The 27,550-nt window shown below is 45.2% G+C and overlaps 1 protein-coding gene and 1 long non-coding RNA gene across 6 annotated transcripts in view; one reads left to right on the top strand and one right to left on the bottom strand.

The window, feature by feature from the left end:
- The window catches only part of ARHGAP1 (Rho GTPase activating protein 1), a 59,839-nt gene extending 33,965 nt beyond the window's left edge, over positions 1–25,874 (bottom strand). For 3 of the 5 annotated variants that reach the window (XR_003853181.1, XR_003853182.1, XM_029582065.1), the window contains exons 1-3: positions 20,446–20,488; positions 9,464–9,625; positions 812–904 (exon numbers count right to left, since the gene is read on the bottom strand). Coding sequence is in view for 3 of the 5 variants with exons in the window: in XM_029582065.1 (XP_029437925.1) it covers positions 812–904; positions 9,464–9,625; positions 20,446–20,473 (283 nt within the window). In the remaining 2 variants the exon portion in view is untranslated. Of the gene's footprint in view, positions 1–811; positions 905–9,463; positions 9,626–20,445; positions 20,489–24,539; positions 24,704–25,854 lie in introns of those variants that run through there. The other 2 variants (XM_029582067.1, XM_029582066.1) reach the window with 2 other exon arrangements.
- LOC115079059 lies at positions 551–11,226 on the top strand. The gene is made up of 2 exons (XR_003853183.1): positions 551–944; positions 9,303–11,226. It is a non-coding gene; the product is annotated as an uncharacterized LOC115079059 (long non-coding RNA).
- Positions 25,875–27,550: the final 1,676 nt, after the last annotated feature.

Here is a 27,550-nt window from a genome sequence, read left to right as displayed (position 1 = left end):
GTCTGTTTTCTGTATTTCACCAATCCTGAAGCCACTTCCTGCTCCCTAGAACTGGAGCTAATGGTAATGTGAGGGGATCTCTGACTGTAGTGCAGCAGACAAGACGTAAATGCACTGGCTAGAACTGGCAGAAGAGAAAGCTAATATTAAACAAACAGTGGGGGTTCATAAAAATTGGGTTTCAGAGCTTCATGAGCCATTATGTTGGGAGAAGGTGGGCAAGCTAAATAGTCTTTAATTTTTATCCTCTAAATCCCTAGCCACTAAGGCAATAGACCGGCCCTTAATAAAAACAGGTATTTCTTTACATCATGAATTGGCTCATATAAGGAGCATAAATATTTCCCATCTCTTCAGCCTGACCCATGCAGGGCTGCAGCTACAGCTTCTTCATGGATTCCCTGTCATGCTCCATACCCAAGCACCAGCACAACCCCTACCCGTCACCATTTCTGTCAGCCCTAGGAAATTATTTGGTCTTCTGTATCTGCTCAGGCTACTCAAAAGTCTCTCTGATGCCCACTGCTGGTGAGCTTCCAACAGCTTTACTCTGACTAGTGAGGCGTCCTTTCCCAGAATCACTATTTAATTGGGATTAGTACTTTTGGATCACCAAGTGGGCATTCACCAGGACCTTTGGGTCAGGTTATATCTGTTTTCATGACTGCACGATCATACATACTGTTTTCTACAACATGATTTCTGGTTCTGCTGTCAAATCAGATCTTGCACAATACAAAAACAGAGATGGAAGACAGACAGCAAGAAAGAGAAGAATGAGACAGAAACAAAGTGAAAGACAGACTCTTACCTGCCACTTCCACAATCTGACGCCATGCAATGTCGTAGTATGGATCATCCCAGCGCAGGTGGTTACCAGGGTCAGGAGAGCACTTGGAGTCTTCTACAATTAACAAGAAGGAAAACAAACATTTACCAAAAAGGTACTAGATTGAAGGAGCTATGAAAGGCGATGGCTAAATCAGAACTAAAATTATATAAGGATCCTAGCCTATAATAAGCCTGAAGTCTGCTCAGTGCAGGAATAAGGTATATTATATCAGAGTTGTGGTGAGGGCAGTACTGAGGTGTATTGATAGATTGGTGTTTTGGGGTCTCAGCAGTGGATCAAAAGGAGAACTGAGAGACAGTAAACTGAAGTATACAGTACTTTGAAAAAGCCTTCACATCTTTGTATGTTTTCATATTCTGCTGTCTAAAATATGGAAATCAGAATGTATTAAAGTAGGAGGTTTTTCACTAATCTACACAACATACTCTACACTTTCATCATGAGAGAACAATTACAGAAATATCCAAAAAAGATTAACAATAAAGCAAAATTGCTTACCTTGTAATAGGTGTTACCCCAGGACAGCAGGATGTAGTCCTCACATATGGGTGACATCATCAGATGGAGCCCTGACACGGAAAACTTCTGTCAAGAGTTTCTAGAAAGGTTTGACTGGCACACTGAGCCCACTGAGCATGCCCAGTGGGTAAGCAAGGTAAGCAATTTTGCTTTATTCTAGGACAAGCAGGATGATAGTCCTCACATATGGGTGATTAGCAAGCTACAGGCTAAGTCATTCTTATATTATACCAACAGCGTACAACTTGTGCAACGAGCACAACAGGTGTACTGCTGGAAAGAATGAGGCAGCCTGAAATCACAGCAGGTTGGATATAGAAGGAGTTGGTGTTATACTGGAAAGAAGTTCTTTAAGACAGATTGTCCAAAGGCTGAATCTTGTCGTCCTTCTTTGTCCAGACAATAATGAGCTGCAAAGGTGTGAAGAGAACTCCATGTTGCAGCTTTGCATATGTCTAGGATGGGCACTGAACGATACTGTGCTACTGGTATGGATATAGCCCTTACTGAATGTGCTTTTACTCGCCCCTGGAGAAGAATTTTTGCTTTTTCATAACAGATCGATACAGTCTGCTAGCCAGTTGGAGAGAGTCTGTTTTCCTACCACAACTCCTGGTTTATTTTTGTCAAAAGAAACAAAAAGAGTTGGGTGGATTTCCTATGGACCGCCGCACGGTTTAGGTAAAAAGCTAGTGCACGTTTACAGTCTAAGGTGTATAAGACTCTCTCTCCCTGGGGAGAGTGAGGTCTTGGAAAGAAAGTAGGCAAGACTATTCACTGACTGATGTGAAAATCCGTCACTACTTTTGGTAGGAATTTGGGGTGAGTGCGAAGGACTACTCTGTCATGCAGGAACCTTGTGTAAGGTGAGTATGTGACGAGAGCTTGCAACTCACTGACCCTCCTAGCCGATGTAATGGCTACTAAGGAAAATACTTTCCATGTAAGAAATTTTTCATCACAGGAATGTAGAGGCTCGAACAGTGACCGTATGAGTCTCATCAGTACTATCCTTAGGTCCCATTCAGTGACCGGTGGTAGAATGGGAGGCTTAAGGTGAAGTAAGCCTCTCATGAACCGACTTCCTATGGGTTGCGCTGTTATTGGCGCATCTCCTAGTCCCTTGTGATTTGCCGCTGTGGCACTTAGGTGTACCTTACCGAGGATGTCTGGAGACCAGAATCCAAAAGGTGGCATAGGTAATCTAATAAAGAAGGAGTGGGGCAAGAGAAAGGGTCAAAACCTTTTTGTGTGCACCACTTGGTAAATCTAGTCCACTTAAAGTGGTAAGATTTACGTGTGGAAGGCTTTCGTGAAGCTACGAGAACTTTAGAGACTTGTGTTGAAAGATTAAGTGGTTGCAGAATTAAGCTTTCAACATCCAAGCTGTCAGGGCAAGGGTTGTCAGGTTGGGATGACGCAACTTGCCCTGATTCTGAGTTTCAAGAGTGGATGCTGTGCCCAGGCGAATTGGCTCTCGGATCGAGGAGTATGGGAAACCATACTTGTCGAGGCCAATACGGGGCTATGAGGATCATTGTTCCTCTGTCCTGTTGTAGCTTCACGAGAGGTTTTGCTATGAGCGGGATTGGAGGATACGCATATAGAAGACTTGTGTTCCAGGGGCGAGCAAAGGCGTCCCTGGGGAATGCTTGACGACTGTGGAGGGAGCAGAACCTTTCCACTTTGTGGTTCAGTTTGGACGCAAAGAGGTCTATAGTTGGACGACCCCAGCATTGAAATATTTTGCTCGCTACACGTGGATCCAGAGACCATTCATGGGGATGGAAATGTCGACCGAGATCGTCCGCTAGGACATTTTGTATGCCCGCTAGATAAGTTGCTTGGAGATGCATGGAGTACTCTAGAGCCCAAGCCCAAATCTGCACCGCTTCTTGGCAGAGCAGATAAGAGCCTGTGCCTCCCTATTTATGTACCACATTGCTACTGTGTTGTCCATTTGTATCAGCACAGTCTTGTTTGAGAGGCAGTCTTTGAAGGCGTAGAGGGCATATCACATCGCTCAAAGTTCTAAGAAGTTTATCTGACACTTCATTTCAAGCGTAGTCCACGTCCCTTGTGTTTGAAGGTTGTTGATGTGAGCTCCCCATCCCAAGTTGGAGGCATCTGTGGTCAGGATGACTTGCGGAGACGACTGTTGGAATGGGAGACCAGCTTTCAATGCTGTTTGATTTGTCCACCAGTGGAGCGATAAGCGTAACTGATGGGTGATTTGAACTGTGTACAACAGTGGTTGGAAAGCTTGTAGCCATTGAGATTTCAAGGTCCATTGAGTTCTTCTCATGGCTAACTTCGTCATAGGGGTAACATGTACTGTCGAGGCCATGTGTCCTAGTAGCACCAGTAGTTGATGGGTAGTTGCGAACTGGTATTGGGTTATAGAGTTTGCCAAACGTGCTAGATTGTTGACACAGTCGTTTGGAAGAAAAGCTTTCGCCACTGTGGTGTCGAGGTCTGCTCCAATGAATGTGAGGAGTTGAGACGGGTCGATGTGGGAGTTTTGATAGTTGATGAGAAATCCCCGGGAGTGTAATAGTATTATTGTGCTTTTCAAGGCAGACAGAGCTCCCTGTCTGGATGGACTTCTGATTAGCCAATCGTCTAGATATGGAAAAACATGAATGCTGTTTTTTCTTAGATGTGCTGCAGCCACTGCTAGACATTTTGTGAATACTCGAGGAGCAGAGGCAAGTCCAAATGGTAGGACTTGATACTGGTAATGATTTCTTCCCACTACGAATCGTAGATACTTGCGATGTTGTGTGGAAATTGTTGTGTGCATAAGCTTCTTGAAGATCCAGAGAACAGAGCCAATCTCCTCGCTGAAGCAAAGGAAGGATGGTTCCCAGAGATACCATCCGAAATTTTTCTTTGTGAAGAAATTTGTTGAGATTGTGGAGGTCCAAGATAGGGTGAAGGCTGCCTGTTTTCTTTGGAATGAGGAAATAGTGGGAATAGAACCCCTTGCCTTGTTGAGACCAGGGCACTGGTTCGATAGCCCTGGCAGTCAGCAAAGTAGAGAGTTCTACTTGAAGTTGATGTGTGATGATCATGTTTGACCATATTGGAATGGGTGGCAAAAGCGGGAGTATTGTTTTGAACTTTAGACGGAATCCCCGATTTAGTATGGCTAATACCCACTGGTCTTTTGTGATGAGACTTCATTGGTGTTTAAATGATGGAGTCGACCTCCTACTGGCAAGAGGGGCATAGGGTTGATGGATAGGCTTCTGTTCTCCTGATTCGTTTCAAAAACCTGCTGCTGGATCAGTTTGCGGTGGTGGTTGGGTTTTTTGTTGTTTTGGCTGGCGTGCATGTCCCCTTTGTAGTGGACGGTATGGACGTGCTGAAGAAGCAGGTGGGTAATAGAAGGGTTTTCCTGGTGTCCCTTCTAGTTGATTTTCTTAGGGAGGATGGCTGATCTGATGGTAGTTTGGAGAGTTGGTGGAGAAGGGCTACCAAAATGATAAGGGGAATGGAACAGCTCCCCTATGAGGAAAGACTAAAGAGGTTAGGACTTTTCAGCTTGGAGAAGAGACGGCTGAGGGGGGATATGATAGAGATGTTTAAAATTATGAGAGGTCTAGAACGGGTAGATGTGAATCGGTTATTTACTCTTTCGGATAGCAGAAAGACTAGGGGGCTCTCCATGAAGTTAGCATGGGGCACATTTAAAACTAATCAGAGAAAATTCTTTTTTACTCGACGCACAATTAAACTCTTGAATTTGTTGTGCAGTTAGTATAGCTGTGTTTAAAAAAGGATTGGATAAGTTCTTGGAGGAGAAGTCCATTACCTGCTATTAAGTTCAATTAGAGAATAGCCACTGCCATTAGCAATGGTTACATGGAATAGACTTAGGTTTTGGGTACTTGCCAGGTTCTTATGGCCTGGATTGGCCACTGTTGGAAACAGGATGCTGGGCTTGATGGACCCTTGGTCTGACCCAGTATGGCATTTTCTTATGTCTCGTGGTGATCTTTTAACTGAGAGACGGTAGCCTCATTTCGGAGAAAAGATTCTCTCCAGTACAAGGGAGATCTGCCAATCTTTCCTGGACTTCTTGCCTGAGGTCCAAGGCCTTAAGCCAAGCCCACCTCCTTGCATTAATTGCTGATAGGCAAGTAGATATTTCAAACGCATCATAAGCTGCCCGTACCTCGTGTTTACCAGATTCCAGCCCCTTTTCAATGAATGTGTTTAAAGTCAGTAGTTGCTGAGGGAGATCATTGGCAATACCTTGAACTTGTTTCCACAAGTTCCTCTGGTACTGTGTCATATAAAGCTGGTATGCCGCAATGCGAGATATCAGCATGGATCCCTGAAAAACCTTTCTTCCTAAGGTATCTAGGAACCTTTGCTCCTTTCCTGGTGGGACAGAAGAGTGAGGTTTCTGTTTCCTGGCTATTTTCTGAGCCGATTCAACAACTACCGAGTGATGAGGTAGTTGGGGCTTTTGGAAACCTGGAGCATGTTGCACCAGGTATGTGGCATCTGTTCTTCGATTCACCACTTGTACTGAACATGGATGTTCCCACATCTTTTGTTGGCGTTCTAAAAAGACTTCATGGATTGGGATTGCCATTACCTCCTTTGATGCATCCACGAATTGAAGGACTTCTAGGGCCTTGTGTCCTCCTCAGTCACTAATTCGAAAGGAATTGTGTCTGCCATTTCCTTAATGAAATTTGTAAAGGACAAATATTCAGGAGGGGACTTTCTCCTTTCTTCTGGTGGAGAAGGCTCAGATTGTAATTCTTCTGACTCAGTATCAGAGTCGACATCCTTCCAGGGAGTATACTGAGGATGATAAGGTGATTCAGGATCCTCTGGTTGTATATGATGTGTCTTGAAAGCAGATTTTGATGGAATCTGCTTTGGCAACATAGGAGGTAATGATGGCATCGATGGAGAATCGATGGGCCTCGATGGGAACCTATGGGCCTCGATGGGAACCTATGGAAACCGATGTCGGGTGTCACCCGATGGACCGGGACGCATTGGCATCGAGGGATCTTTTACCGACATCGATGGTTTTCCCAGTATTCGATGACGGTGAAGGCCCGATGGCCCTGGGACGGCGTCCGAGTCCCTACCATCTTCCTCCAATGACCCAAGGATCAGAATGGAAGGAGTCACCGGTGGATGTATCTGCATCGATGGAGTCGATGGTTGCATCGGTGGTACTGGCGTCTGTGCCGGAGGAATTATTCCGATCAAGGCGTTGATTTTGTTCAGCAAAGGCTGAAATATCGACGGATCCGATACTGATGCAGAGGTCGGTGTCGGTACCAATGGTACAGAAGAAGGCTGAAAGTTTCGAAAAGCCTTGACAATGGCCTGCTGGACCATGGTAGTCACCTCTTCCCTGGAAACTGGGACTGGGTCCACTGTCACTGGGGAAAAGACTGGCGCTATTGGCACTTCCATGACTCAGAGTGGTGGCACAGCCTCTAACACCGAGCCCGGTGAAGAGCGCCTCGGTTCCTCGGGTACGGTAGGGCATGTTGGTTCCAGTACCCGGACTCGTTTGGGCATTGGCTCGATGTCCTTCGACGTCAATGGCTGTATCTTTCCATCTGATGGGTCGGTGGAACGATGTCGATGGCGTCTTTTTTCTCGATGATCCTTCGATGCTGAGGAAGATGCTATGGAGGACACTGATGGAGTCGGTGACAGACGGTCACCAGTCCTTTTTTCTCCTCAGTGTTTTGAGACCGAGGGAGGTGTTATTCTTGGAGACGATGTTGACGATGACGATGGGGTTTTCTTAAATAATTCCTCCATCTTGTCCAAACGGGCACGCCTGCCCTTTGGTGTCATCTGGGCACAGGTTGTACAAGCCCGAACATCATGGCCTGATCCCAGGCACAAAAACAAACATTGTGGGGGTCTGTAAACGACATAGTCTGGTTACAATCCTGACATTTCTTGAATCCGGATGCCATGATAAAAAGTTAGGCCGAGTAACAGTCGATGACCGGTGGATACAGATAGTGAGGGTGACCAAAATCGAGCGAAAATTGATTCAAAAAATGTACTCACCGAAACTATGTCGAAGGGAGACCCGATGACAATTAATTTGTGACTGAAAAAGTTTTCTTCCCTGAGGAAAAAAGTGAGGAAAAAATTCCCAGAGCTCCTAATCTGCTTTGCTTACAGCAAGGCGGAAAAAAAGAGACTGAAGGGAGACCCCTGTGGCTGAGAATATCATGGCATGCTGGGCATGCTCAGTAGGCTCAGTGTGCCAGCCAAAAGTTTCTAGAAATTTTTGACAGAAGTTTTCCGTACCAGGGCTCCATCTGATGAGGTCACCCATATGTGAGGACTATCATCCTGCTTGTCCTGGGATAAACATTATAAGACTTCATCACATAAAACTTCACAGTCCTTAAAAGTCAGTACTTGGTGGAAGTCCCTTTTGAAGCAATAAACATCCACAAGATATTTAGGATGTGTGTCTACTTATATTGCACAGCAGGATGGTGCAGTTTTTGCCCATTTAGCTTGGCAGAGGAGCCCAAGCTTTTTCAAGTTGGCTGGGGATAGTCTGTGGAATGCAACTTTCAAGTCTTGCCACAGATTTTCTATTGGATTCACATCTGGGTTTGACTGGGCAACTCCAGGACATTCACTTTCTTCTTGCTGCTTTTGTTTTGGGCTTAGGATCACTGTCCTACTGAAAGGCAAATCTTCTCCTCAGTTCCAGGGCTATGGCAGACTGAAATAGTTTCTCCTCCAGGACCTGCCTATACTTTGCACCATCCTTCTCTCCCTCGATTTTCAGAAACCTTCCAGTCCCAGCTTCTGCAAAGCATCCTCACGACACAATGCTGCCACCCTCTTGCTTTTCTGTAAGGATGGTGTCAGGTGTGGGATGTGCTACATTTCTTTTTTTTTTTTAATTTAACTTTTTATTTGGACAACAGTAAATATACAAGCCATAAAGGTTTCATACAGCTACATCCCCGAAGGGACAGTCTTGTAATCCAATCTTTTCTGAATAGCCCTCCCCCAAGTAGATTCATGGCATTGATAATAATAAAGAAACTCAGATCTGGTACATTTGTTATAACATATCAAGAATACAATCGAGAACAGTAGTAGATTGCAATAACTGGTAACATCTGTAAACTCTATAAAATAAAGGACTGAGAAATATTAAACCAAAAAGTGTTGACTCATTCTTGTGATACTCGTGCATTAATGGGAGCAGACCTGGACTCAGGATCTCTGTGTGAAGAACCGTGCCCACGTATTGCTTAGCATTGAGACCAAACCCTATGTGGCACATCATATGGCTTTTCTTCAACGGTGGCCATGTTTATAGAGTAGAGTAATCTTGAAACTACTGAAGACCCATTATGCCCAGTCTCAGCCAGGAACCTCTGTGAAGTGACAGCCAGAGCATGTCAAACTGTTTCCACTTTAAAATGATGGACCTGACTGTGTCGTAAGGGATATTCAAATACACTGAAATTTTCTTAGGGCCTTCCTCAATGTATACCTTGAACATCATCAACTTGGGTTCTTTCAGCAGCTCCTTGTTCAGCTTGTTTTGACTTTTGCTTCAAATTCATTTCATACAACAGAATTCAATTCATGCAAACACAAATTCTTCATCCAGGAGTATTCAGATCAGCTCAGGTACTGTGACTGGACACAAGTGGTCTATTTTTTTTTTCAAACTGATTATGGGCTTTGTTAAGGCAATTTTTTGAACCAGAGCTAATTGGGGCTTGCTATGATAAAGGGTGAAAAAATGTATACAGTCAAGCCTTTTTTTTTTATTCTTAATTACTTTTGGAATATTTCTATAGTTGTTCTTTCTTGATGAAACTGTAGCATATACAGTATACATCAGGAAAACTAACTTCTACTTTAATGCATTTTGATTTGTATTTTTCAGACAAAAGTTTTGAAGACTTTTACAAGGCACAGTGTCAGTATACTAGAACAGCAGACTCCTACATTGGACCTATTTATTCAGTCACTGTTTGGAAGGAGAAATATTCACCTGGTTTGGAAAGGGATCCTAGAAATTCTGAAAATGCCCAGCTGCTTACCCACCTGACTTGGGGAAATCTGTTGCATCATCAGGTGGCCAATTTTTATCATCTATTGAAGCTAGTTTGAGCTGGTCCAGGGACTGATTGGTATCATCCAATCCAAGATCATCCTGCAGTTCAGTTAATGGATCCGTGGCCATTCTGACTCTTCCATACACAGCCACTGCACAAGGAGACACATACAGAGCACAGCATGAGACCTTCCACTGCAAGCAGAGCAATGCTCATTCTTCTCATGTTCCAATATTTATGCTGAACACATGGGGATCATAGGTGTAGGGGAGGCCATATAAATCTAAATGATCAAAGTATCCATTACACACTTCTCTACCATCAAACTGCTCTCATTCTTTATCCAGCCTGCCTGCAGAGCCAACACTGGAGATGTCTATTCCCTAGAAGAATTCCTGGTATAATAAAAAAAGATCAAGGAATCTGTAGCAGGAGAATCAAACTGGAGTTGAAACACAGTTGGAACTAGTTCAACAATGAGTGACTAGTTCTTTGTTTCGTTGTATAGGAATATTATTTAGGTTGTATTTTGATTTGACTGTATTGTTTCATCTCTAGCTGATGATATGCTATTTCAGGGGCCAGTGTTATAAGATGACTTCAGTAGAGTACACACAGTTACCTGCAGTTGTGCACAAATGTTACTGTCATTGCAGGATGGAGTTTTGCGCACTGAACAACTACACACAGCACTGTTTACAGGTTACCACCCTCTTATGCAAATCCCATGCTAATGATGGCATTAGCTATTCCCCTCCAAGTACAGGGAGGTATGCTGACTTGTCAGAGGTGACGTAAAGTTTGCAGGGCCAGTGTGAGTCGATGGGCAGAGGCTGGAGCTCTGGTCTCAGGATTTATGCACAGGTATTATATTTGAGCTTTATTGTATATTGCTAATTGATTTGCTTATTGGGAATTGTATTGTTGTTGGGAGGGACTGTACTTTAACTTTGTGATTATTTGAAGGAGAATTTATTAATTTAGTCAGAAATGTCTATGCTGCCAATTCACAGCTCTAGAGTGTTTATTCACATACATAAACCATGAAATACATATAGACAATAAAACTGTATATATATAAAAGCTGGGAGTACCACTGTTTGCACTACAGATCGAAACTCAGTCACTTCAAGTAAAGATTGCAAAGGTTTCAGTTTTAAGTTGACAAAGCATATTCAAATTTGAGTCTAAAACAACTTCTCAACTCTTCACCTGGGTAGCAGTTGAGAGTAGCTGAACCTGAAACAGGAACAAGATGGGGACAATCAACTCATCTTTTCTCTGTAACACCATAACTTCAGTTTTTTTCAGGTTTATTGACAAGTTACAAGTCAACCAGCAATGCATGGCTGAAGGACAGATTGATGTCATTTTGAATGTATCAGTCCATTGGGATAAAAAAAACAAAAAACTGATCAGCATAAAGAGAGAATCCCAGAGTCCAGCAAGACATCCCAACACATAACTTAGAGCATATCAAAGCCTAACACATAACTTAGAGCATATCAACCCTAGAAATTAGCAAAATTTCAGGGTTCAAAGACTTTCTAAATCCAAACTGAAATTGGTTGAGTATTTGGTTGTCAAACTGGTGCAGAACAGCTGTTGGGAGGAAGAGTATGAGGCAACCTATCACTCTCCCTAGTGAGAGTTCGGTAGTCTGCTGTTAACTTGTATTGTTCGTTTGATAACTGATATAAAAAAATGGTTCTATAGAAATATATACCAACAAATAAATCATAACAGACTTTCTGCAGACTACTTTCTGTGAAATTTCAAAGATGAGCTTGATTAAAAAATTGACTTTTGCAGGTTAAACTAAACAATGGCATCACAGTTTTACATTTAAAACAAACAGAATAATCATTACAAAAATTAATACATTAGGAAAGGGGCATCCCCAGAAGTTCCCTGTGCATTTTGTGTGTGAGAGCAAAACAGCCTGTATAATCTTCTGCTGTCCACGCAGATCCTGGCACATTTACAAGCCGTTCCTTAACTAATACATGTACTGGTCTGACAGGTACATCTCCCCTTAATGTCTCCTTTACTTCCTACATATAAAACACATAAAAACTGAAAAAAGAGACAAAGTGACTGGTCTTAGATCTCAGTGCTAAAAGGTCAATGGCTTGATATATTCTTTCATTCCCAAGATTTAGATTTTCCATTTCGAAGTGGGAATGAATCTGCAGTGTAGTCTCTGCTGAGAAAGTCTGCTCTGTTGTCTTTTCCCGCGATGTGGGTGGCCGAGATCCCTTGTAGATTTAACTCTGCTCATTCCATAAAGGGGTTTATCTCCAGAGACACTTGGTGACTTTTGGTTCCTCCCTGGCGGTTGATCTAGGCCAGTGGTTCTCAACAGGTGTGTCGGGACACACTGATGTGTCACAAGGTCCTGGGAAGTGTGTCGCAGGGCCAGCAGATGGCTGCCTCCTTATCAGCCCGGGTGGGCGTTGGTTGACTTCTCTTACATTAGGACTGATGGGAGTCTACTCTCACTTCTCTTCTTTCTCACCCAATGGGAGACTGTTTCCTCCTTCAACCAGATGAGAGTGAGCCATTGCCAGCTCCTGCTGTTCTAGGCCTTATGGGATGCAAACTATCTTCCCCTGCTAAGTCTGGGAGTGATGCTGCTGCTGATCTCTTCACCCTGTGGAGGGTAGGGGAAGAGAGGTTGGGGATGCTGGGAACATGAAAGAGAGGGAGTGGGGGCTGCTTAGCAGCAAGGGGTAGAAAACAGGGGATCAGGGTAGCTGGGCAAGCAGGGGAGAGAAGAAGCACAGGAAAGAGGATGTGGGGGGTCAGGAATGCTGGGCAGGGATAGGAGTGTGAGCGGATGATTGAAAGGGAATAATTGGGAAAAGTGAAGAATGGAGGCATGGAAGGGGAGTGATGGGATGCAGTTTTGGGAATGTGCATTTCTTCTACCTTTGTACTTTGCTTAGTGTAGGAGGATATGTATTTGTTTCTAGCTCTCCCAGTTTTGAACTGCATGCAGTGGCTTTTTGAAGTTTCCATTCTAGTTTTTGTCTCCACATTTATAACTTGTGGTCTTTTATTCTGTATTTGGTGAAGGTCGGATCTGTATGTGTGACTGAGGTGAGGTATTTTACCAGTAGGTAAGGATTTGTATCAATCTTTGTTGCGTTTTCTCACTCTCAGTAGGACATGCATTGGTGCTGCACTACTGCCTTTTCATAGAAAGGGCTATTGCTGTTTGAGTTCTTGGAATTAAGAGTTGCAATGTTATGGAAGGTTTGCTATACATGTACTGATTTTTTTTTCCAGGTTTTGTATTTTACAATGTCCCTAGTAGTAAGGGAGTTTGTGTTTGTTACTGAGATAGAACCAGAATATATTTTTTATATAGCAGGTTGTATTTGAAATATCCTAGTTCTCCTCTGCTTCCATTGTTTGGGGATGGGTGGTGGTGGTGGGGGGGGTCCTGTGGATGCAGTGTACATGTTTATATTTAGCCTTGTGATGGTCAAGTGTTCAGTGTGTCTCACCTGTAAGCATTATCTGCCAGATGTGTCTCAAAAGAAAACAGGTTGAGAACCACTGATCTAGGCTACAGTTGTTGCATTGTCCGACATCACGCGGACTGCTTGTCCCTGGATCCTGTGGCTGAATTGCAGACACGCTAATCTGACAGCTCGGCCTTCTACGCGGTTTATGTTCCAGTGCACCTCTTTCTTGGTCCATCGCCCCAGGGTTGTCAATTCCTGACAGTGGCCTTCCCTCTCTCGGAGGCTCATGTCTGTCATGAAGACTAGCCAGTTCGGTGGGAACAAGCTTACACCCTTGCTTAGATGCACTTCCTGTAGCCACCACTGGAGCCAAGAACATACTTACATTGGTAGGTGGAGGTGAATCGAGTAGTCTTGAAACAGTGGGTTCCAACATGACAGCAGGGAGCTTTGGAGTGGCCGCGTGTGTGCCCTCACCCAAGGTACTATCTCTATGGTTGACGCCATCAAGCCAAGGACCTGGAGATAGCTCCACACATTGGGGCACATTGGGTTCGTCAACCAAAGCACTTGGCACATCAGTTTCCTTCTCCTTGAGGGAGGGAGAAAGCCCTTGTCCTGCTTGGTGTTGAACCGAACTCCCAGGTATTCTAAGGACTGGGAGGGTTTGGGGCTGCTCTTGTCCATGTTCACAACCCAGCCGAGTTCCTGAAGCAGGGATCTGACCCTGCTGGTCACCTGGAGGCTCTCTTCCCACGACGTCACCCAGATCAGCTAGTCATCTAAGTAAGGATGTACCAGGATCCCTTCTTTCTTCAGTGTCGCCGCTACGACCACCATGATTTTGGAAAATGTTCTGGGGGCGGTTGCCAGGCCGAAAGGCAATGCCCAGAACTGATAATGGCAGCCCAATACCGCAAAGCGTAGAAAACACTGGTAGTCTTGATTGATTGAGATATGAAGGTAGGCCTCTGAGAAGTCCAGGGATGTTAAAAACTCTCCCAGTTGTACAGCCATTATGACGGAGCAAAGAGTTTCCATGCGGAAGTGAATTACCCTCAGATGACGATTGACGCTCTTGAGATCCAGCTGACTGCGCCTGAACAAAGGCTTGAATGCCCTGAAAGAATTCCCCCCAAGAAAAGGTCACTGGGGTACTGGCAATACCAGATAAGGTTGTGGCTGACCCTACAATTACAAGATACTGCTGTTAGCATGGGCATTCTTGGATTTCTAAGTTCGCATAGAACAACTACAGGTCAGGCACTAGTTCCAGATTCTTCGAACGCTAAATTTGCAATTTTAGCCAGCTGTCCCTTGTCAACTACCTGAACCCTGCCCCTTTGCTCCTCCATCAGGGTTCCTACCCAGTTTCCACTGGTTCTGACCCCACTCTCATCTCAACCTCTATGGTTTATGCCAACCGACCAACTCTCTGAGGGACAGTAAAGATCTGGTCCTCCTTAAAGGCAAGTATGAGGGCATCCCCATATTAAAAGACTAGGGAAAAAATAAAACTGTCCCCTACTAAGCTATTTGCTTAAAAGGAGGGGCTTATTGTTCCTTGCTCCACTAAGTATCTGGAGTGCCTGCTAATCCAAGAGGGTGGGAACTTCACTACTTTCCTCAAGGGATCCAGGAACAGATGTTTGACCAATATTTGGTCATAAAGCTTAGAGAAAATATGCAGGAATGCCTTTGAATTGCAAACCAGAAACTTTATTTATTTCTACGCAGACCCATGCTTTGAACAGTCTTATAAAAGTTTTATTTTTTGGGTTTTTTTTTTTTTTTTTTTTAATTGCTCTTCAATTTTGCCAAATTCTGTTTACATGCTGTGCCAGATCTTCTTGCTGTCCAGGGCAGCGGGGATCAAGTCTGCGACCCTGGGTGTTCAAAGCCAGGGGATTTTGCCATGGAGCCTCAGAGACTCTGCTGGCCTGAATGGGGAGGGGCTTCTGCTTAGCTCCCCTCTACTAGGACCAGTCCATACAACCGCTCTCATCCCAAAGGGGTAAAAAAAAAGAGAAATTGTACCCTAAAACCCAGATTACACTAACCCCCCTGGGAGTGCCCAAGGCACCCTGCACATACTCTAAGGTCCCTCAAACTTGCAGTGACCAGTGCAGATGGGGCATCCGCCAAAGGGAAACCTGACTTTGCTTCCCTTCCCTTCTTCTACTCTCACCAGCCATGAATCCTCCTGGGTCCTTATGACCAGAGCTCCCTTTCTCTGCAGATCCTTTACCTGTAAGAAACAGTCAGCATGAGGGATGCTAGCCTCACCAGAGGAGTTAACACAAGTAATCATACACAGCAGCCTGGGAAAAGATGTTCTGCGTTTCATTCTTTGCCCCACTAGCTGCACACTTCATAGCTGAAGGCGACTCCCACTTATCTGCTCCAATGTCCCACCCTGAGGATGTTTTCCTTCCTGTGGTACTTGGCCACTATTTGGTTGCATGTGGGCTAACAGGCCAGAAGAGTTACCAATGCTATATCACATTGCTTTAAGTAAGGTACATCCAAGCTGATTACGTTTATTTATTTATTTATACCGTTTTTATATACCGTTGCACAGAACAAGTTCTATCTCTACGGTTTACATAGCTCATATTATAAGAACATGATAAAAAGAATAAAATGAAAAAATACAGTATCAAATTAAGATCAAATTAAAATAGGAACTAAATTAATATTAAAAGATAAGATTAAGAACACAAACATACTCATACCAAAAACCCAGATTAAACATCACTGTCCATTTCAAAAGCTTGTCTAAAAAGCCATCTTTTAAGATCTTTCTTAAACCTCTTCAAATTTTCTTGCAGCCGTATTTCTGAGGGCAATTTGTTCCAAAGATTCGGCCCAGCGATTGAGATAGCTCGTGCTCTGACTTCGCTTAAATGTGCAGACCTGACTGTAGGAATTGACAAAAATGCTTTATTTATCGACCTCAGATTGCATTGAGGGATATGTAGTTTTAATGTGGAGTTTAACCAAGCAGACATGTCACTATATAAAATGTTATGAATAATACATAAGTGATCCTACTCTCAACTGGTAACCAGTGTAAATCCTTTAAAACTGGTGTAATATGGTCCATTCTTCTAGTATTCGAAAGGATGCGAGCAGCTGTATTTTGAAGAACCTGTAGGGGATGAAGTGTAGATTTTGGAAGTCCTAACAGGGTAGAATTACAATAATCCATTCCGGTTAATAATAGAGCCTGGAGTATTGTTCTGAAGTTTTCCCTAGAGAGATAAGGTTTTAACCGTTTTAGCATCATCAATTTTCTATAACCTTCTTTAACTTTCTTCGAAATATGTGCCTTAAAATTCAGTTCATAGTCAAAAATAACTCCTAGATTCCTGGTCGACTCAACTAATTTATAACTGGTTATATCATTAAGGGTAACAGTTTTCAATTCTGTGTTCATGTTTTTTCGGTCTAACACCATAAAAACAGATTTCTCTAGGTTTAGAATCAGTTTCATTTGAGTTAAAAGCTGTTTAATAATGTTAAGATACATGTCCACTAGTTTAAAAGTAGCCTCAATACCATTTTCAATCCGGAATAAAATGTGGATGTCATCTGCATAAATAAAATAGTTTAGACTAAGACCAGTTAAAAGATGACACAATGGGAGTAAATAAATATTAAAAAGAGTCGCTGACAAAGCAGAGCCTTGAGGCACTCCTGTTTTTAATTTGATTTTCTCAGAAACCACATCTTTAATTTTAACTGTAAAAGACCGGGATTCTAAAAAGGAAGAGAAGCAATTCAGGATGGTGCCTGCTATCCCTATATCTTGTAGCCTATCCAGGAGAATTTGGTGATCCATCGTATCAAACGCTGTGGATAAATCTAAAAGGATGAGTAGATAACTTTGTCCATTATCGAAACCTCTAAGAATATTGTCCGTTAATGAGAGTAGTAACGTTTCGGTACTATGTAGTTTCCTAAATCCGTGCTGCGTAGGAAACAGAACTTCATTCAGTTCTAAATATTCAGTTAATTGTCTATTAACCACTTTTTCAATTAATTTTGCTAAAAACGGTAAATTTGAGACCGGTCTGTAATTTTTCAGATCAATGCTATCAAGATCTTTCTGTTTTAAAATTGGCTTCACAATCGCATTTTTCAACATCGGATGCAGCCGACTTTGTTCAAGGACTTGATTTACTACTGTAGTTAAAAATGGGGTTATAACTTCAGAGCATAATTTAAGAGTACTCGTGTTAATTACATCCAAAGGATGGTTAGCAGGATTTAAACTTCTTACTAAGTTTTCTATCTCCTTTATGGAAACAGAATCAAAGTCTCACCATGGTGGTAATTCTTTTTGAGTCATATTAATTTTCTGTTTGGGGGTCTGATCAAGAGATTTTATCAGAGTCTCTACTTTATTCTTAAAAAAAAAAGGGTGACTTCCTCACAACGAGCTTCTGGAAGAGTTTCATTTTTGTGAGGATCATTAGTCAATTTATGTAATATCTCAAATAATACTTTGGAGTTGTGCATAATCTTGATATTTTCGCATCATAATATTCTCTTTTTGCATTATTAATCAATTTCTTATAGTTTGATAAATGAATTCGATAATTGGTCAAGGCTAATATTGATTTAACTCGTTGCCATTTTCTTTCTTTTTTTCTTAAGATTAATTTTGCTTGTCTCAAATTGTTATTGTACCAGGGATTTTGTCTTTTAGATTCTTTTATGCATTTCGTTTTTAATGGATTTATTTTATCTGCAATTTCCTGGGTCATCGAATACCATTCTTGTATGGCATCAACATTCGGGGTAACTTCCACATTAGATATCTTATCTCGGAGCTCCTTTTGTAGTTCTTCAATATTAAACAGTTTTCTATACTGAAAAATAAGTTTCTTATTTGAATCATTTTTTACTTGATTTTTAAACATGATTTTAGAATAGATTAGAAAATGATCTGACCAGGGAACAGGAGTAACCTCAGAATTCACAACTTCAGTAAATGTGGTGTTCACAAATATTAAATCTAAAGTATTTCCGCCTTAATGTGTAGCGTTAGACGGTACCAGATTAAAATTTAGCGCTTGCAGAGCTTCAACTAAAGTTTGACCTGCTGCCGACCGTGGAGAAGCGTTCATGTGCAAATTAGTCTCCTAACAAAACAGAGGGCTTATCAGTGTTTAGTACAGTAATCAAATATTCAATCAGTGGTGAGATATTACATTCAAGAAGCCCAGGTGGACAATAAACCAAACAAATTTGCAAATGTGAGGCTTCAAATACACTAATCTCATGATTTTGAGGAGCCTTTAACGGATTTCTTTTTAGCGTCAAACCTTTTTTACTAATAAGCAGTATGCCGCCACCACCTTTTCGTACTAATCTAGGAACAGAATCGACTTTATAATTAACATGATCAATTTGACTTAGAATTACATTGTCAGTCTTTTTTAACCAAGTCTCAGTTATGGCAATAAAGTCCGGGGAATAATCGCGTAGAATATCAACAGTAATAATGGTTTTTTTAGTTAGGGCTTGAATATTAATTAAAATGAAAGACAGAGTTAGGCAGTTACTAAAAAAGGCCAAATGTTAGTATTTATGTTGATTAAATTTGGATGTGAAACTTTTTTCTTCCTTACTGTATGCTTGAAAGGTTGAGACGATTGTTGATCTGATATTTTCCTCGATTCATCATTACAGCGATGGGTTTTGACGTTAATACTTTATCCATTTTAGTCTATTTTTTTGGCTGGCAGCCAACTCGGTGATGTTATCAGTGAGTACCTCAGGGGTGCACGAAGGGGACGCCCCGGGGTCCCTGCGCTGCACTTATGGGCCCCTCGGTCTGCCATCATCTTCAACTTAATTTGCTTTTACCAACTTCTCTAGGTAGCCTCCTTCCTGGAGAGGTAAATATATGGCTTACTTGCCTCAATATATATACTCTTCACTAAAATAGGACTACATATAAATAGGTACATTTTTCTCTAAATAAAAGCCACCATACCTTTTTTTTTTTTTTGGGCACAAGCAGCAGGTGAGGGAGGCCTTTCATCCTGCCTCAAGACTGGGTACCACTGCCTTTCCAGAGGTTCTGTCTTCCTCTTACTCCATTAGGACCTTCTATAGGCTCTAAGATTTATTTATTTATTAACAAGGTACTGAACCTTCTAAAACTCAGAACCTGGCCAGGAGCTGGAGTAAGAAAGGGCACTGGAACTTGGATCTCATAACCAGGTTCCAGGATTATAAGCTGCAGCTGGGCATCTCAGTCCAGCCCAGGAGGTTACTAGAGTTTCAGGGAGATAATCAGCTGCACAGCCTGCTCATCAGCAGTTCTGCAACTCCTACTTGGCCTAGTCTGCCTATTGGTAAAACACCAGCACAGGAATTTCACACGGCTGAGAATTTCTTACCTCAGTTACAGAGCATAGCTATCTTTACCTGAAGTTGGCTCTCAAAGCTAAATGGGTACAATAGCCCAAGTAAAGCATACAACAGTCTCTCATTCCAGCACACATGCAGACTTCCTCAGCCTTGCCTGTGGTGTCTACTTCTTTGATTCCTGCTCATAGCATGGAAAACTCAGGCCCTCTGCCTGCCCTCCTGGGAGCCCATTCAACCAGGGGAAATCAGGCCCTCTGCCTGCCCTCCTGGGAGCCCATTCAACCAGAGGAAATCAGGCCCTCTGCCTGCCCTCCTGGGAGCCCATTCAACCAGGGGAAATCAGGCCCTCTGCCTGCTCTCCTGGGAGCCCATTCAACCAGGGGAAATCAGGCCCTATGGCTGCTCTCCTGGGAGCCCATTCAACCAGGGGAAATCAGGCCCTGTGCCTGCCCTCCTGGGAGCCCATTCAACCAGGGGAAATCAGGCCCTATGGCTGCTCTCCTGGGAGCCCATTCAACCAGGGGAAATCAGGCCCTATGGCTGCCCTCCTGGGAGCCCATTCAACCAGGGGAAATCAGGCCCTATGGCTGCCCTCCTGGGAGCCCATTCAACCAGGGGAAATCAGGCCCTCTGCCTGCCCTCCTGGGAGCCCATTCAACCAGGGGAAATCAGGCCCTCTGCCTGCCCTCCTGGGAGCCCATTCAACCAGGGGAAATCAGGCCCTCTGCCTGCCCTCCTGGGAGCCCATTCAACCAGGGGAAATCAGGCCCTCTGCTTGCTCTCCTGGGAGCCCATTCAACCAGGGGAAATCAGGCCCTGTGCCTGCCCTCCTGGGAGCCCATTCAACCAGGGGAAATCAGGCCCTATGGCTGCCCTCCTGGGAGCCCATTCAACCAGGGGAAATCAGGCCCTATGGCTGCCCTCCTGGGAGCCCATTCAACCAGGGGAAATCAGGCCCTGTGCCTGCCCTCCTGGGAGCCCATTCAACCAGGGGAAATCAGGCCCTGTGCCTGCCCTCCTGGGAGCCCATTCAACCAGGGGAAATCAGGCCCTCTGTCTGCCATGCTGAGAGTCTGTGTTTACCAGGTCATTCAGGCCCTTTGCCTGTTACCTGGGAGATGACTTCCACCAGGACCCATTTCCTGGGCTTCTGTTTCCAGCAGGACATACAGGACCCTTTTGCCTGTATTTAGGGCTCTTTCACTGTTTTTCTAGGCTTTTTGCTTCTACCAGGATTTTTCAGGATTCTTGCCTGTTTTCCTGGAAGTCCAGAATACAGCTCCTTCTTCTAAAGGCACCATAGGAATACGTTACTAAGAATCCATCTATTACAGCACCAGTCCACACATCTGCTGAGGCAGAGAGATACTGAGCTGAGGCAGCACCAGGCCTTTTACAGGGCGTGAAGTCAGCTCTTGAATTGTGTCTCTGCCTCCATCTACTGCCCAGGGGACGCAATCCACCTGTTTGGACTAATCTGCAGGACAAAAAGGAAGGAGATGATGCAGCAAACCGTGCAGACTGAGAAGCTATGGAAAAAAAGCTATTCCATTTAAAGATCTTTTATAGCTTTGCGTCAATATTTTTAACTGAGGATAAAGTGTGGAGAATAATCTGGACGGTAAGGTAATTGCTTCCTTGCTGATATGGGTAATATTAAGCTAAGCCTTGTTTGTTTGGATGTCTAGTAGACATGAGCACTGATGGCTAGGTGTGTGTAAATGTTATATGATTGTGTTATGTATGAAAGGGGGTTTAGAAAATGTAAAAAAAAGTACCTAAGTCAAGTTTTTCATGTTTTTCGAAGATTGTTTCTATGATGTGAAGTAATGTAAGTTTCCCTATTACATGTTTGATGTGAATCTCTTGTTGACAAATAAAGAGATGTTTAAAAAAAAAAAAAAAAAAAGTACTGACAAAGATGAACATAAGAACATGCCATACTGGGCAGGCCAAGGGTCCATCAAGCCCAGCATCCTGTTTCCAACAGAGGTCAAACCAGGCCACAAGAACTGGCAAGTACCCAAAAACTAAGTTTATCCTATGCTACTGATGCCAGTAATAGAAGAGGCCATTCCCTAAGTCAACTTGATTATTAGTAGTTAATGGACTTCTCCACCAAGAACTTATCCAAACCTTTTTTCAAACCCAGCTACACTAACTGCACTAACCACATCCTCTGGCAACAAATTTCAGAGCTTAATTGTGTGCTAAGTAAAAAATAATCTTCTCTGATTAGTTTTAAATGTGCTACTTGTTAACTTCATGGAGTTCCCCCTAGTCCTTCTATTATCCAAAAGATTAAATAACCAATGGCACTAGAAAAGAGATTTAGAACATGAAAGAAAAGAAAATATGTAATGGCAGAAACCAGTTGAATTTTCTCTAAAAATGCAGACAGCCACTTACTTTGCTCATCCAGCATTAACTAGCAGCCCAACAACTTCCAAACACAAAATTCATTCCTGCTAACACCAACTAACCACACCACTACACCAATCATCCATTCCATGAATTACACTCAAAGCACCCATTCCTTTAAACTGCCTTCATCATCCACCCAGTCCATAGCATTGAGCACCCACCATAACTGCACACTCTGAGAGTCCAGCTCTTAGCATCCATCCCATGTATACATGCCACTCGAGCACTCATCCTGGCTGCACACGCCACTCGAGCACTCATCCTGGCTGCACACGCCACTCGGGCACCCATCCTGGCTGCACACGCCACTCGGGCACCCATCCTGGCTGCACACGCCACTCGGGCACCCATCCTGGCTGCACACGCCTCTGTGCCCAATCCCTGCACTTTCAGCACCCATCCTAGCTGCACACACCCCTCGGCACCCAACCCCCACACCCTCCGCACCCATCCTAGCTGCACACACCCCCCACACCCTCGGCACCCATCCTAGCTGCACACACCCCCCACACCCTCGGCACCCATCCTAGCTGCACACACCTCTCGGCACCCAACCCCCACACCCTCGGCACCCATCCTAGCTGCACACACCTCTGCACCCAATCCCTGCACTTTCAGCACCCATCCTGGCTGCACACACCTCTCGGCACCCATCCTAGCTGCACACACCTCTGCACCCAATCCCTGCACTTTCAGCACCCATCCTAGCTGTACACACCTCTCGGCACCCAACCCCCACACCCTCGACACCCATCCTAGCTGCACACACCTCTCGGCACCCAACCCCCACACCCTCGTCACCCATCCTAGCTGTACACACCTCTCGGCACCCATCCTAGCTGCACACACCTCTCGGCACCCAACCCCCACACCCTCGTCACCCATCCTAGCTGTACACACCTCTCGGCACCCATCCTAGCTGCACACACCTCTCGGCACCCAACCCCCACACCCTCGGCACCCATCCTAGCTGCACACACCTCTCGGCACCCAACCCCCACACCCTCGGCACCCATCCTAGCTGCACACACCTCTGTGCCCAATCCCTGCACTTTCAGCACCCATCCTAGCTGTACACACCTCTCGGCACCCAACCCCCACACCCTCGTCACCCATCCTAGCTGCACACACCTCTCGGCACCCAACCCCCACACCCTCGGCACCCATCCTAGCTGCACACACCTCTCGGCACCCATCCTAGCTGTACACACCTCTCGGCACCCAACCCCCACACCCTCGGCACCCATCCTAGCTGCACACACCTCTCGGCACCCATCCTAGCTGCACACACCTCTCGGCACCCAACCCCCACACCCTCGGCACCCATCCTAGCTGCACACACCTCTCGGCACCCAACCCCCACACCCTCGGCACCCATCCTAGCTGCACACAGCTCTCGGCACCCAACCCCCACACCCTCGGCACCCATCCTAGCTGCACACACCTCTCGGCACCCAACCCCCACACCCTCGGCACCCATCCTAGCTGCACACACCTCTCGGCACCCAACCCCCACACCTCGGCACCCATCCTAGCTGCACACACCTCTCGGCACCCAACCCCCACACCCTCGGCACCCATCCTAGCTGCACACACCTCTCGGCACCCAACCCCCACACCCTCGGCACCCATCCTAGCTGCACACACCTCTCGGCACCCAACCCCCACACCCTCGGCACCCATCCTAGCTGCACACACCTCTCGGCACCCAACCCCCACACCCTCGGCACCCATCTTAGCTGAACACAGCTCTCGGCACCCAACCCCCACACCCTCGTCACCCATCCTAGCTGTACACACCTCTCGGCACCCAACCCCCACACCCTCGGCACCCATCCTAGCTGCACACACCTCTCGGCACCCAACCCCCACACCCTCGGCACCCATCCTAGCTGCACACACCTCTCGGCACCCAACCCCCACACCCTCGGCACCCATCTTAGCTGAACACAGCTCTCGGCACCCAACCCCCACACCCTCGTCACCCATCCTAGCTGCACACACCTCTCGGCACCCAACCCCCACACCCTCGGCACCCATCCTAGCTGTACACACCTCTCGGCACCCAACCCCCACACCCTCGGCACCCATCCTAGCTGCACACACCTCTCGGCACCCAACCCCCACACCCTCGGCACCCATCCTAGCTGCACACACCTCTCGGCACCCAACCCCCACACCCTCGGCACCCATCTTAGCTGAACACAGCTCTCGGCACCCAACCCCCACACCCTCGTCACCCATCCTAGCTGCACACACCTCTCGGCACCCAACCCCCACACCCTCGGCACCCATCCTAGCTGCACACACCTCTCGGCACCCAACCCCCACACCCTCGGCACCCATCCTAGCTGCACACACCTCTCGGCACCCAACCCCCACACCCTCGGCACCCATCCTAGCTGCACACACCTCTCGGCACCCAACCCCCACACCCTCGGCACCCATCCTAGCTGAACACACCTCTCGGCACCCAACCCCCACACCCTCGGCACCCATCCTAGCTGCACACACCTCTCGGCACCCAACCCCCACACCCTCGGCACCCATCCTAGCTGCACACAGCTCTCGGCACCCATCCTAGCTGCACATCCTTCAGAGTGCCCAACCCCACACCCTACTTTCACAACTCCTATAAGCATCTAATTCCCACTCTTAGCATCCATTTTATCTGCACACCCCCTCTGCGAACCTAATCTCTTCCCTCCTCTTCCCCACCACGGTAGATTATCAATGGCGTTATAGCAACAAGTAGTATATATCCCGCGCCCCGGCCTTTACCTCTCTATTCAGACGCTGCTGTCAGACGCAAACGAACATCCGGGTTCCGCGGCGGAAAGCGCAGCTCCGTGCACACAGCTTCCGCCAGGCCTGCGACGCCGAGGCCCTCCCAGTGCCCGGAAGCGGAAGAGCCGTGAACGGCCACTAAGCAACTTCCGGTTGCTTTGGCTTCACCCTCCGGCTGCTCCAACACCCGCACTTAGCGGCCACCGGTGCCAATTTAGTGACTTTTTTAAGCCGATAGATAGGGATTTAATTTAGCTACAAATCGAGCGACTGTCTCACGGCCCTAACATTTCCTTCGGGTTCCCTACTTATGGAGCATGAGATCTGTCCTTTTTCCTTATTACCATTTTGTACTTCGATGGACCTTATAACACCAATACTGGCTGAGCTACACTGGTTTCCCATTAAAAGGCGGATTTTCTACAAGCTGGTTGTTATTTTTATTTTGCTAGGCTGGGTTACTTCTAGCCTGAAACGCTGCAAACTACCTAGATCCTTAAAATCAGCACAAAAATATCTTAGAAGTCCCAGCTGTAAAACTTTATGAATGCCCTATTTGGATTCTTTACTTGTCTGATATTCATAATACATTGATGCTTTTATGATTGTAATATTTAGAAGCCGCCGAAAACACTATATTGTGCGATCCATCTGTTTAATAGAGCTTTGCCCAGAGATGTGTTAATTTCCTTTGAGCTCTATTTGTTATATATTGAATGCCTTTTTTTTTTTATGAGATTGTATGTTTTATTCTTGTAAACGACAACAAACGTTATATCCTGTCTACAAATTTTTAACAAACTAAATTAAAAGTACATAAAATTTACCACTGTCAGTAGGGACTTCTGGGGGGGGGGGGGGATTCTCAATACTGCCCTTGTATTATCCAGCATTCCCAAGGGGACTCTCAGTGACATCCCTGCACACAGCTGCACTCCCTGGGGAGGAGGAGGGGGGGGCATGCCTTGTTCAAACTTTATCCCAGGGTGAAATCTTCTAGGGAGGGGGGAAGCTCTGGCTTATGGCCCAGACCATGGTGTTTTGCTTTCAGTGTCTAGAGTGTAGCTGCATCCCATAGGGTGAGATGCTGGGACAAATCAACGCACCAGGCTTGGGGTGTTAAAGTTTACTGATTTGATAATTAAATAAAAGTACATTTGTCCATAAATAGTGACGCTACATGAATGATTTTTTGTAAGTAGGTGACCTTTGTTTCAGGCCTCTGGGTACAGCTCCCATGGTGATTTTATTTGTGCAAAACCGGGAATCCTAGTGGAGGGGTCCCCAACTTCACAGCAAAAGGTCCTACCTTTGAAAATCTTCTCCTCAGACACCCAGCCTGTCTTGGTCCCATGGTTGGAGCTCCAGACGGGATCTCCTGATCATGTTCTTTCATCCTTAATTGATATTTCTGAGAGGGAGGTCTCGGGGAAAAGTCAAGTGGGCTCAGACTACTTCAGCACTGCAATGCCAGTGGGGAGGGAGAATCCAAAACCTCCCCATGCTGTTCAGGTCCAAAATAATACTTCTAAAGTTCAAACTGGATACATCCTCTGTCTGGCACATTTCTGTTTCCAAGTTCACATAACCTTGTTTTATTGTAACTTTTCTTCCTCTTCGATATTATTGTTACATCCCCCCTGTTCCTTGTGAACCGATATGATATGATTTGTATCACGAATGTCGGTATAGAAAAGAGTTAAATAAAATAAATAAATCTTCTGCACTCAGTGTCTCTCACAGCAGGATCCATCACTGGTGCTTATCCACCTAGGGTTTAGCATGGACTCACAGGTCTTCAGTCCCCTAGGCTCTCTCGCCCCAAGAGGGTATCTGGCATCAAAATCTATCTCTTCTGTAAATTAGTAGAAGAAGGACCCTCTCGCAGGGAGTGCACAGTGAGATATCACTTCTAACACACTTTTTCTGGGTGAAGCTGGGAGACCTCATCAATGTAAAATGTAAACATCCTTACTGATGGTAGGAGGAACTGAGGGGAGATGGATGGCTCATGATATTCAATTTTCTACAAGGGACCTAGTGATATCTAGTGCCAAATCGTAGATGTGGCTCTATGCTTCAACGGCAAGAGGAAATGTGGGACAAAGGATTTGTATTCACAAATAAGCATGGGAGTAGCTTGCTTGTTGCAGCGGTTACTACCCCAAACCAATTAAGCCTGATACTTCACTTTGAATACATATATAGCACAGCTCACTGCTTCAACGGCAGGGGGGATGAAGATAAGAGGATTTACATTCAGACAACTACCAACATGGACTAAATTGCACAGGCTGGGTAAACGAGCATGGGAGTAGCTTGCTTATTGCAGCGGTTACTACCCCTAACCAATTAGGCTTGATACTTCACTTTTATGCAGCTTCAGCACTGCTCTCTACATCAATGGCAGGGATGGAAGGAAATTAGAACCAAAAAAGTTACCAATAAGGGCCCTGACTTCAGCGGTCAAAGTAACAGATAAGTATGAGAAAAATAACTGTGAAAGCTTGCTGGGCAGACTGGATGGGCTGTTTAGTCTTCTTCTGCCGTCATTTCTATGTTTCTATATATGTTTCTATGTGTCACACCTGCATAAAGCAATACTCCTGAGGGGAGGGGGGTGTCTCTCACTGCTGTCCCTACACAGAGCAGCACCCTTGGTGGGGAGGGGGCTTGTCAGCTCCAACCCTGCACACACAGCACTCATGGAGGGATTTCCAGTGCCATCCCTGCACGCAGCATAACTCCCAGGGGCAACTCTCAGCGCCATCCTATACCAGGACTGGTGTGGAAGAGTGATCTAATGGTTACAGTAGTAAATATCCACTACTAGGGAAGTCCTCATTCTCCTTATGACTTTGGGAACTCACTTTGTCATCTATTGCTCCAGGTACCAACTTTGGGCTCTACTTACTAAGCAATTTTCCAATAAACACAAAATGAGAAAAAACTCTTTAGTAAATAACCCTCTTAGATTGTAAGCCCTATGTGGATCACAGACCTGC

Source organism: Rhinatrema bivittatum, chromosome 17 (assembly GCF_901001135.1).
Source record: "Rhinatrema bivittatum chromosome 17, aRhiBiv1.1, whole genome shotgun sequence".
Classification (NCBI taxonomy): Eukaryota; Metazoa; Chordata; class Amphibia; order Gymnophiona; family Rhinatrematidae; genus Rhinatrema; species Rhinatrema bivittatum.
The sequence above is the reverse complement of the archived record's forward strand: the minus strand, read 5'-3'. Positions and strand labels throughout refer to the sequence as shown.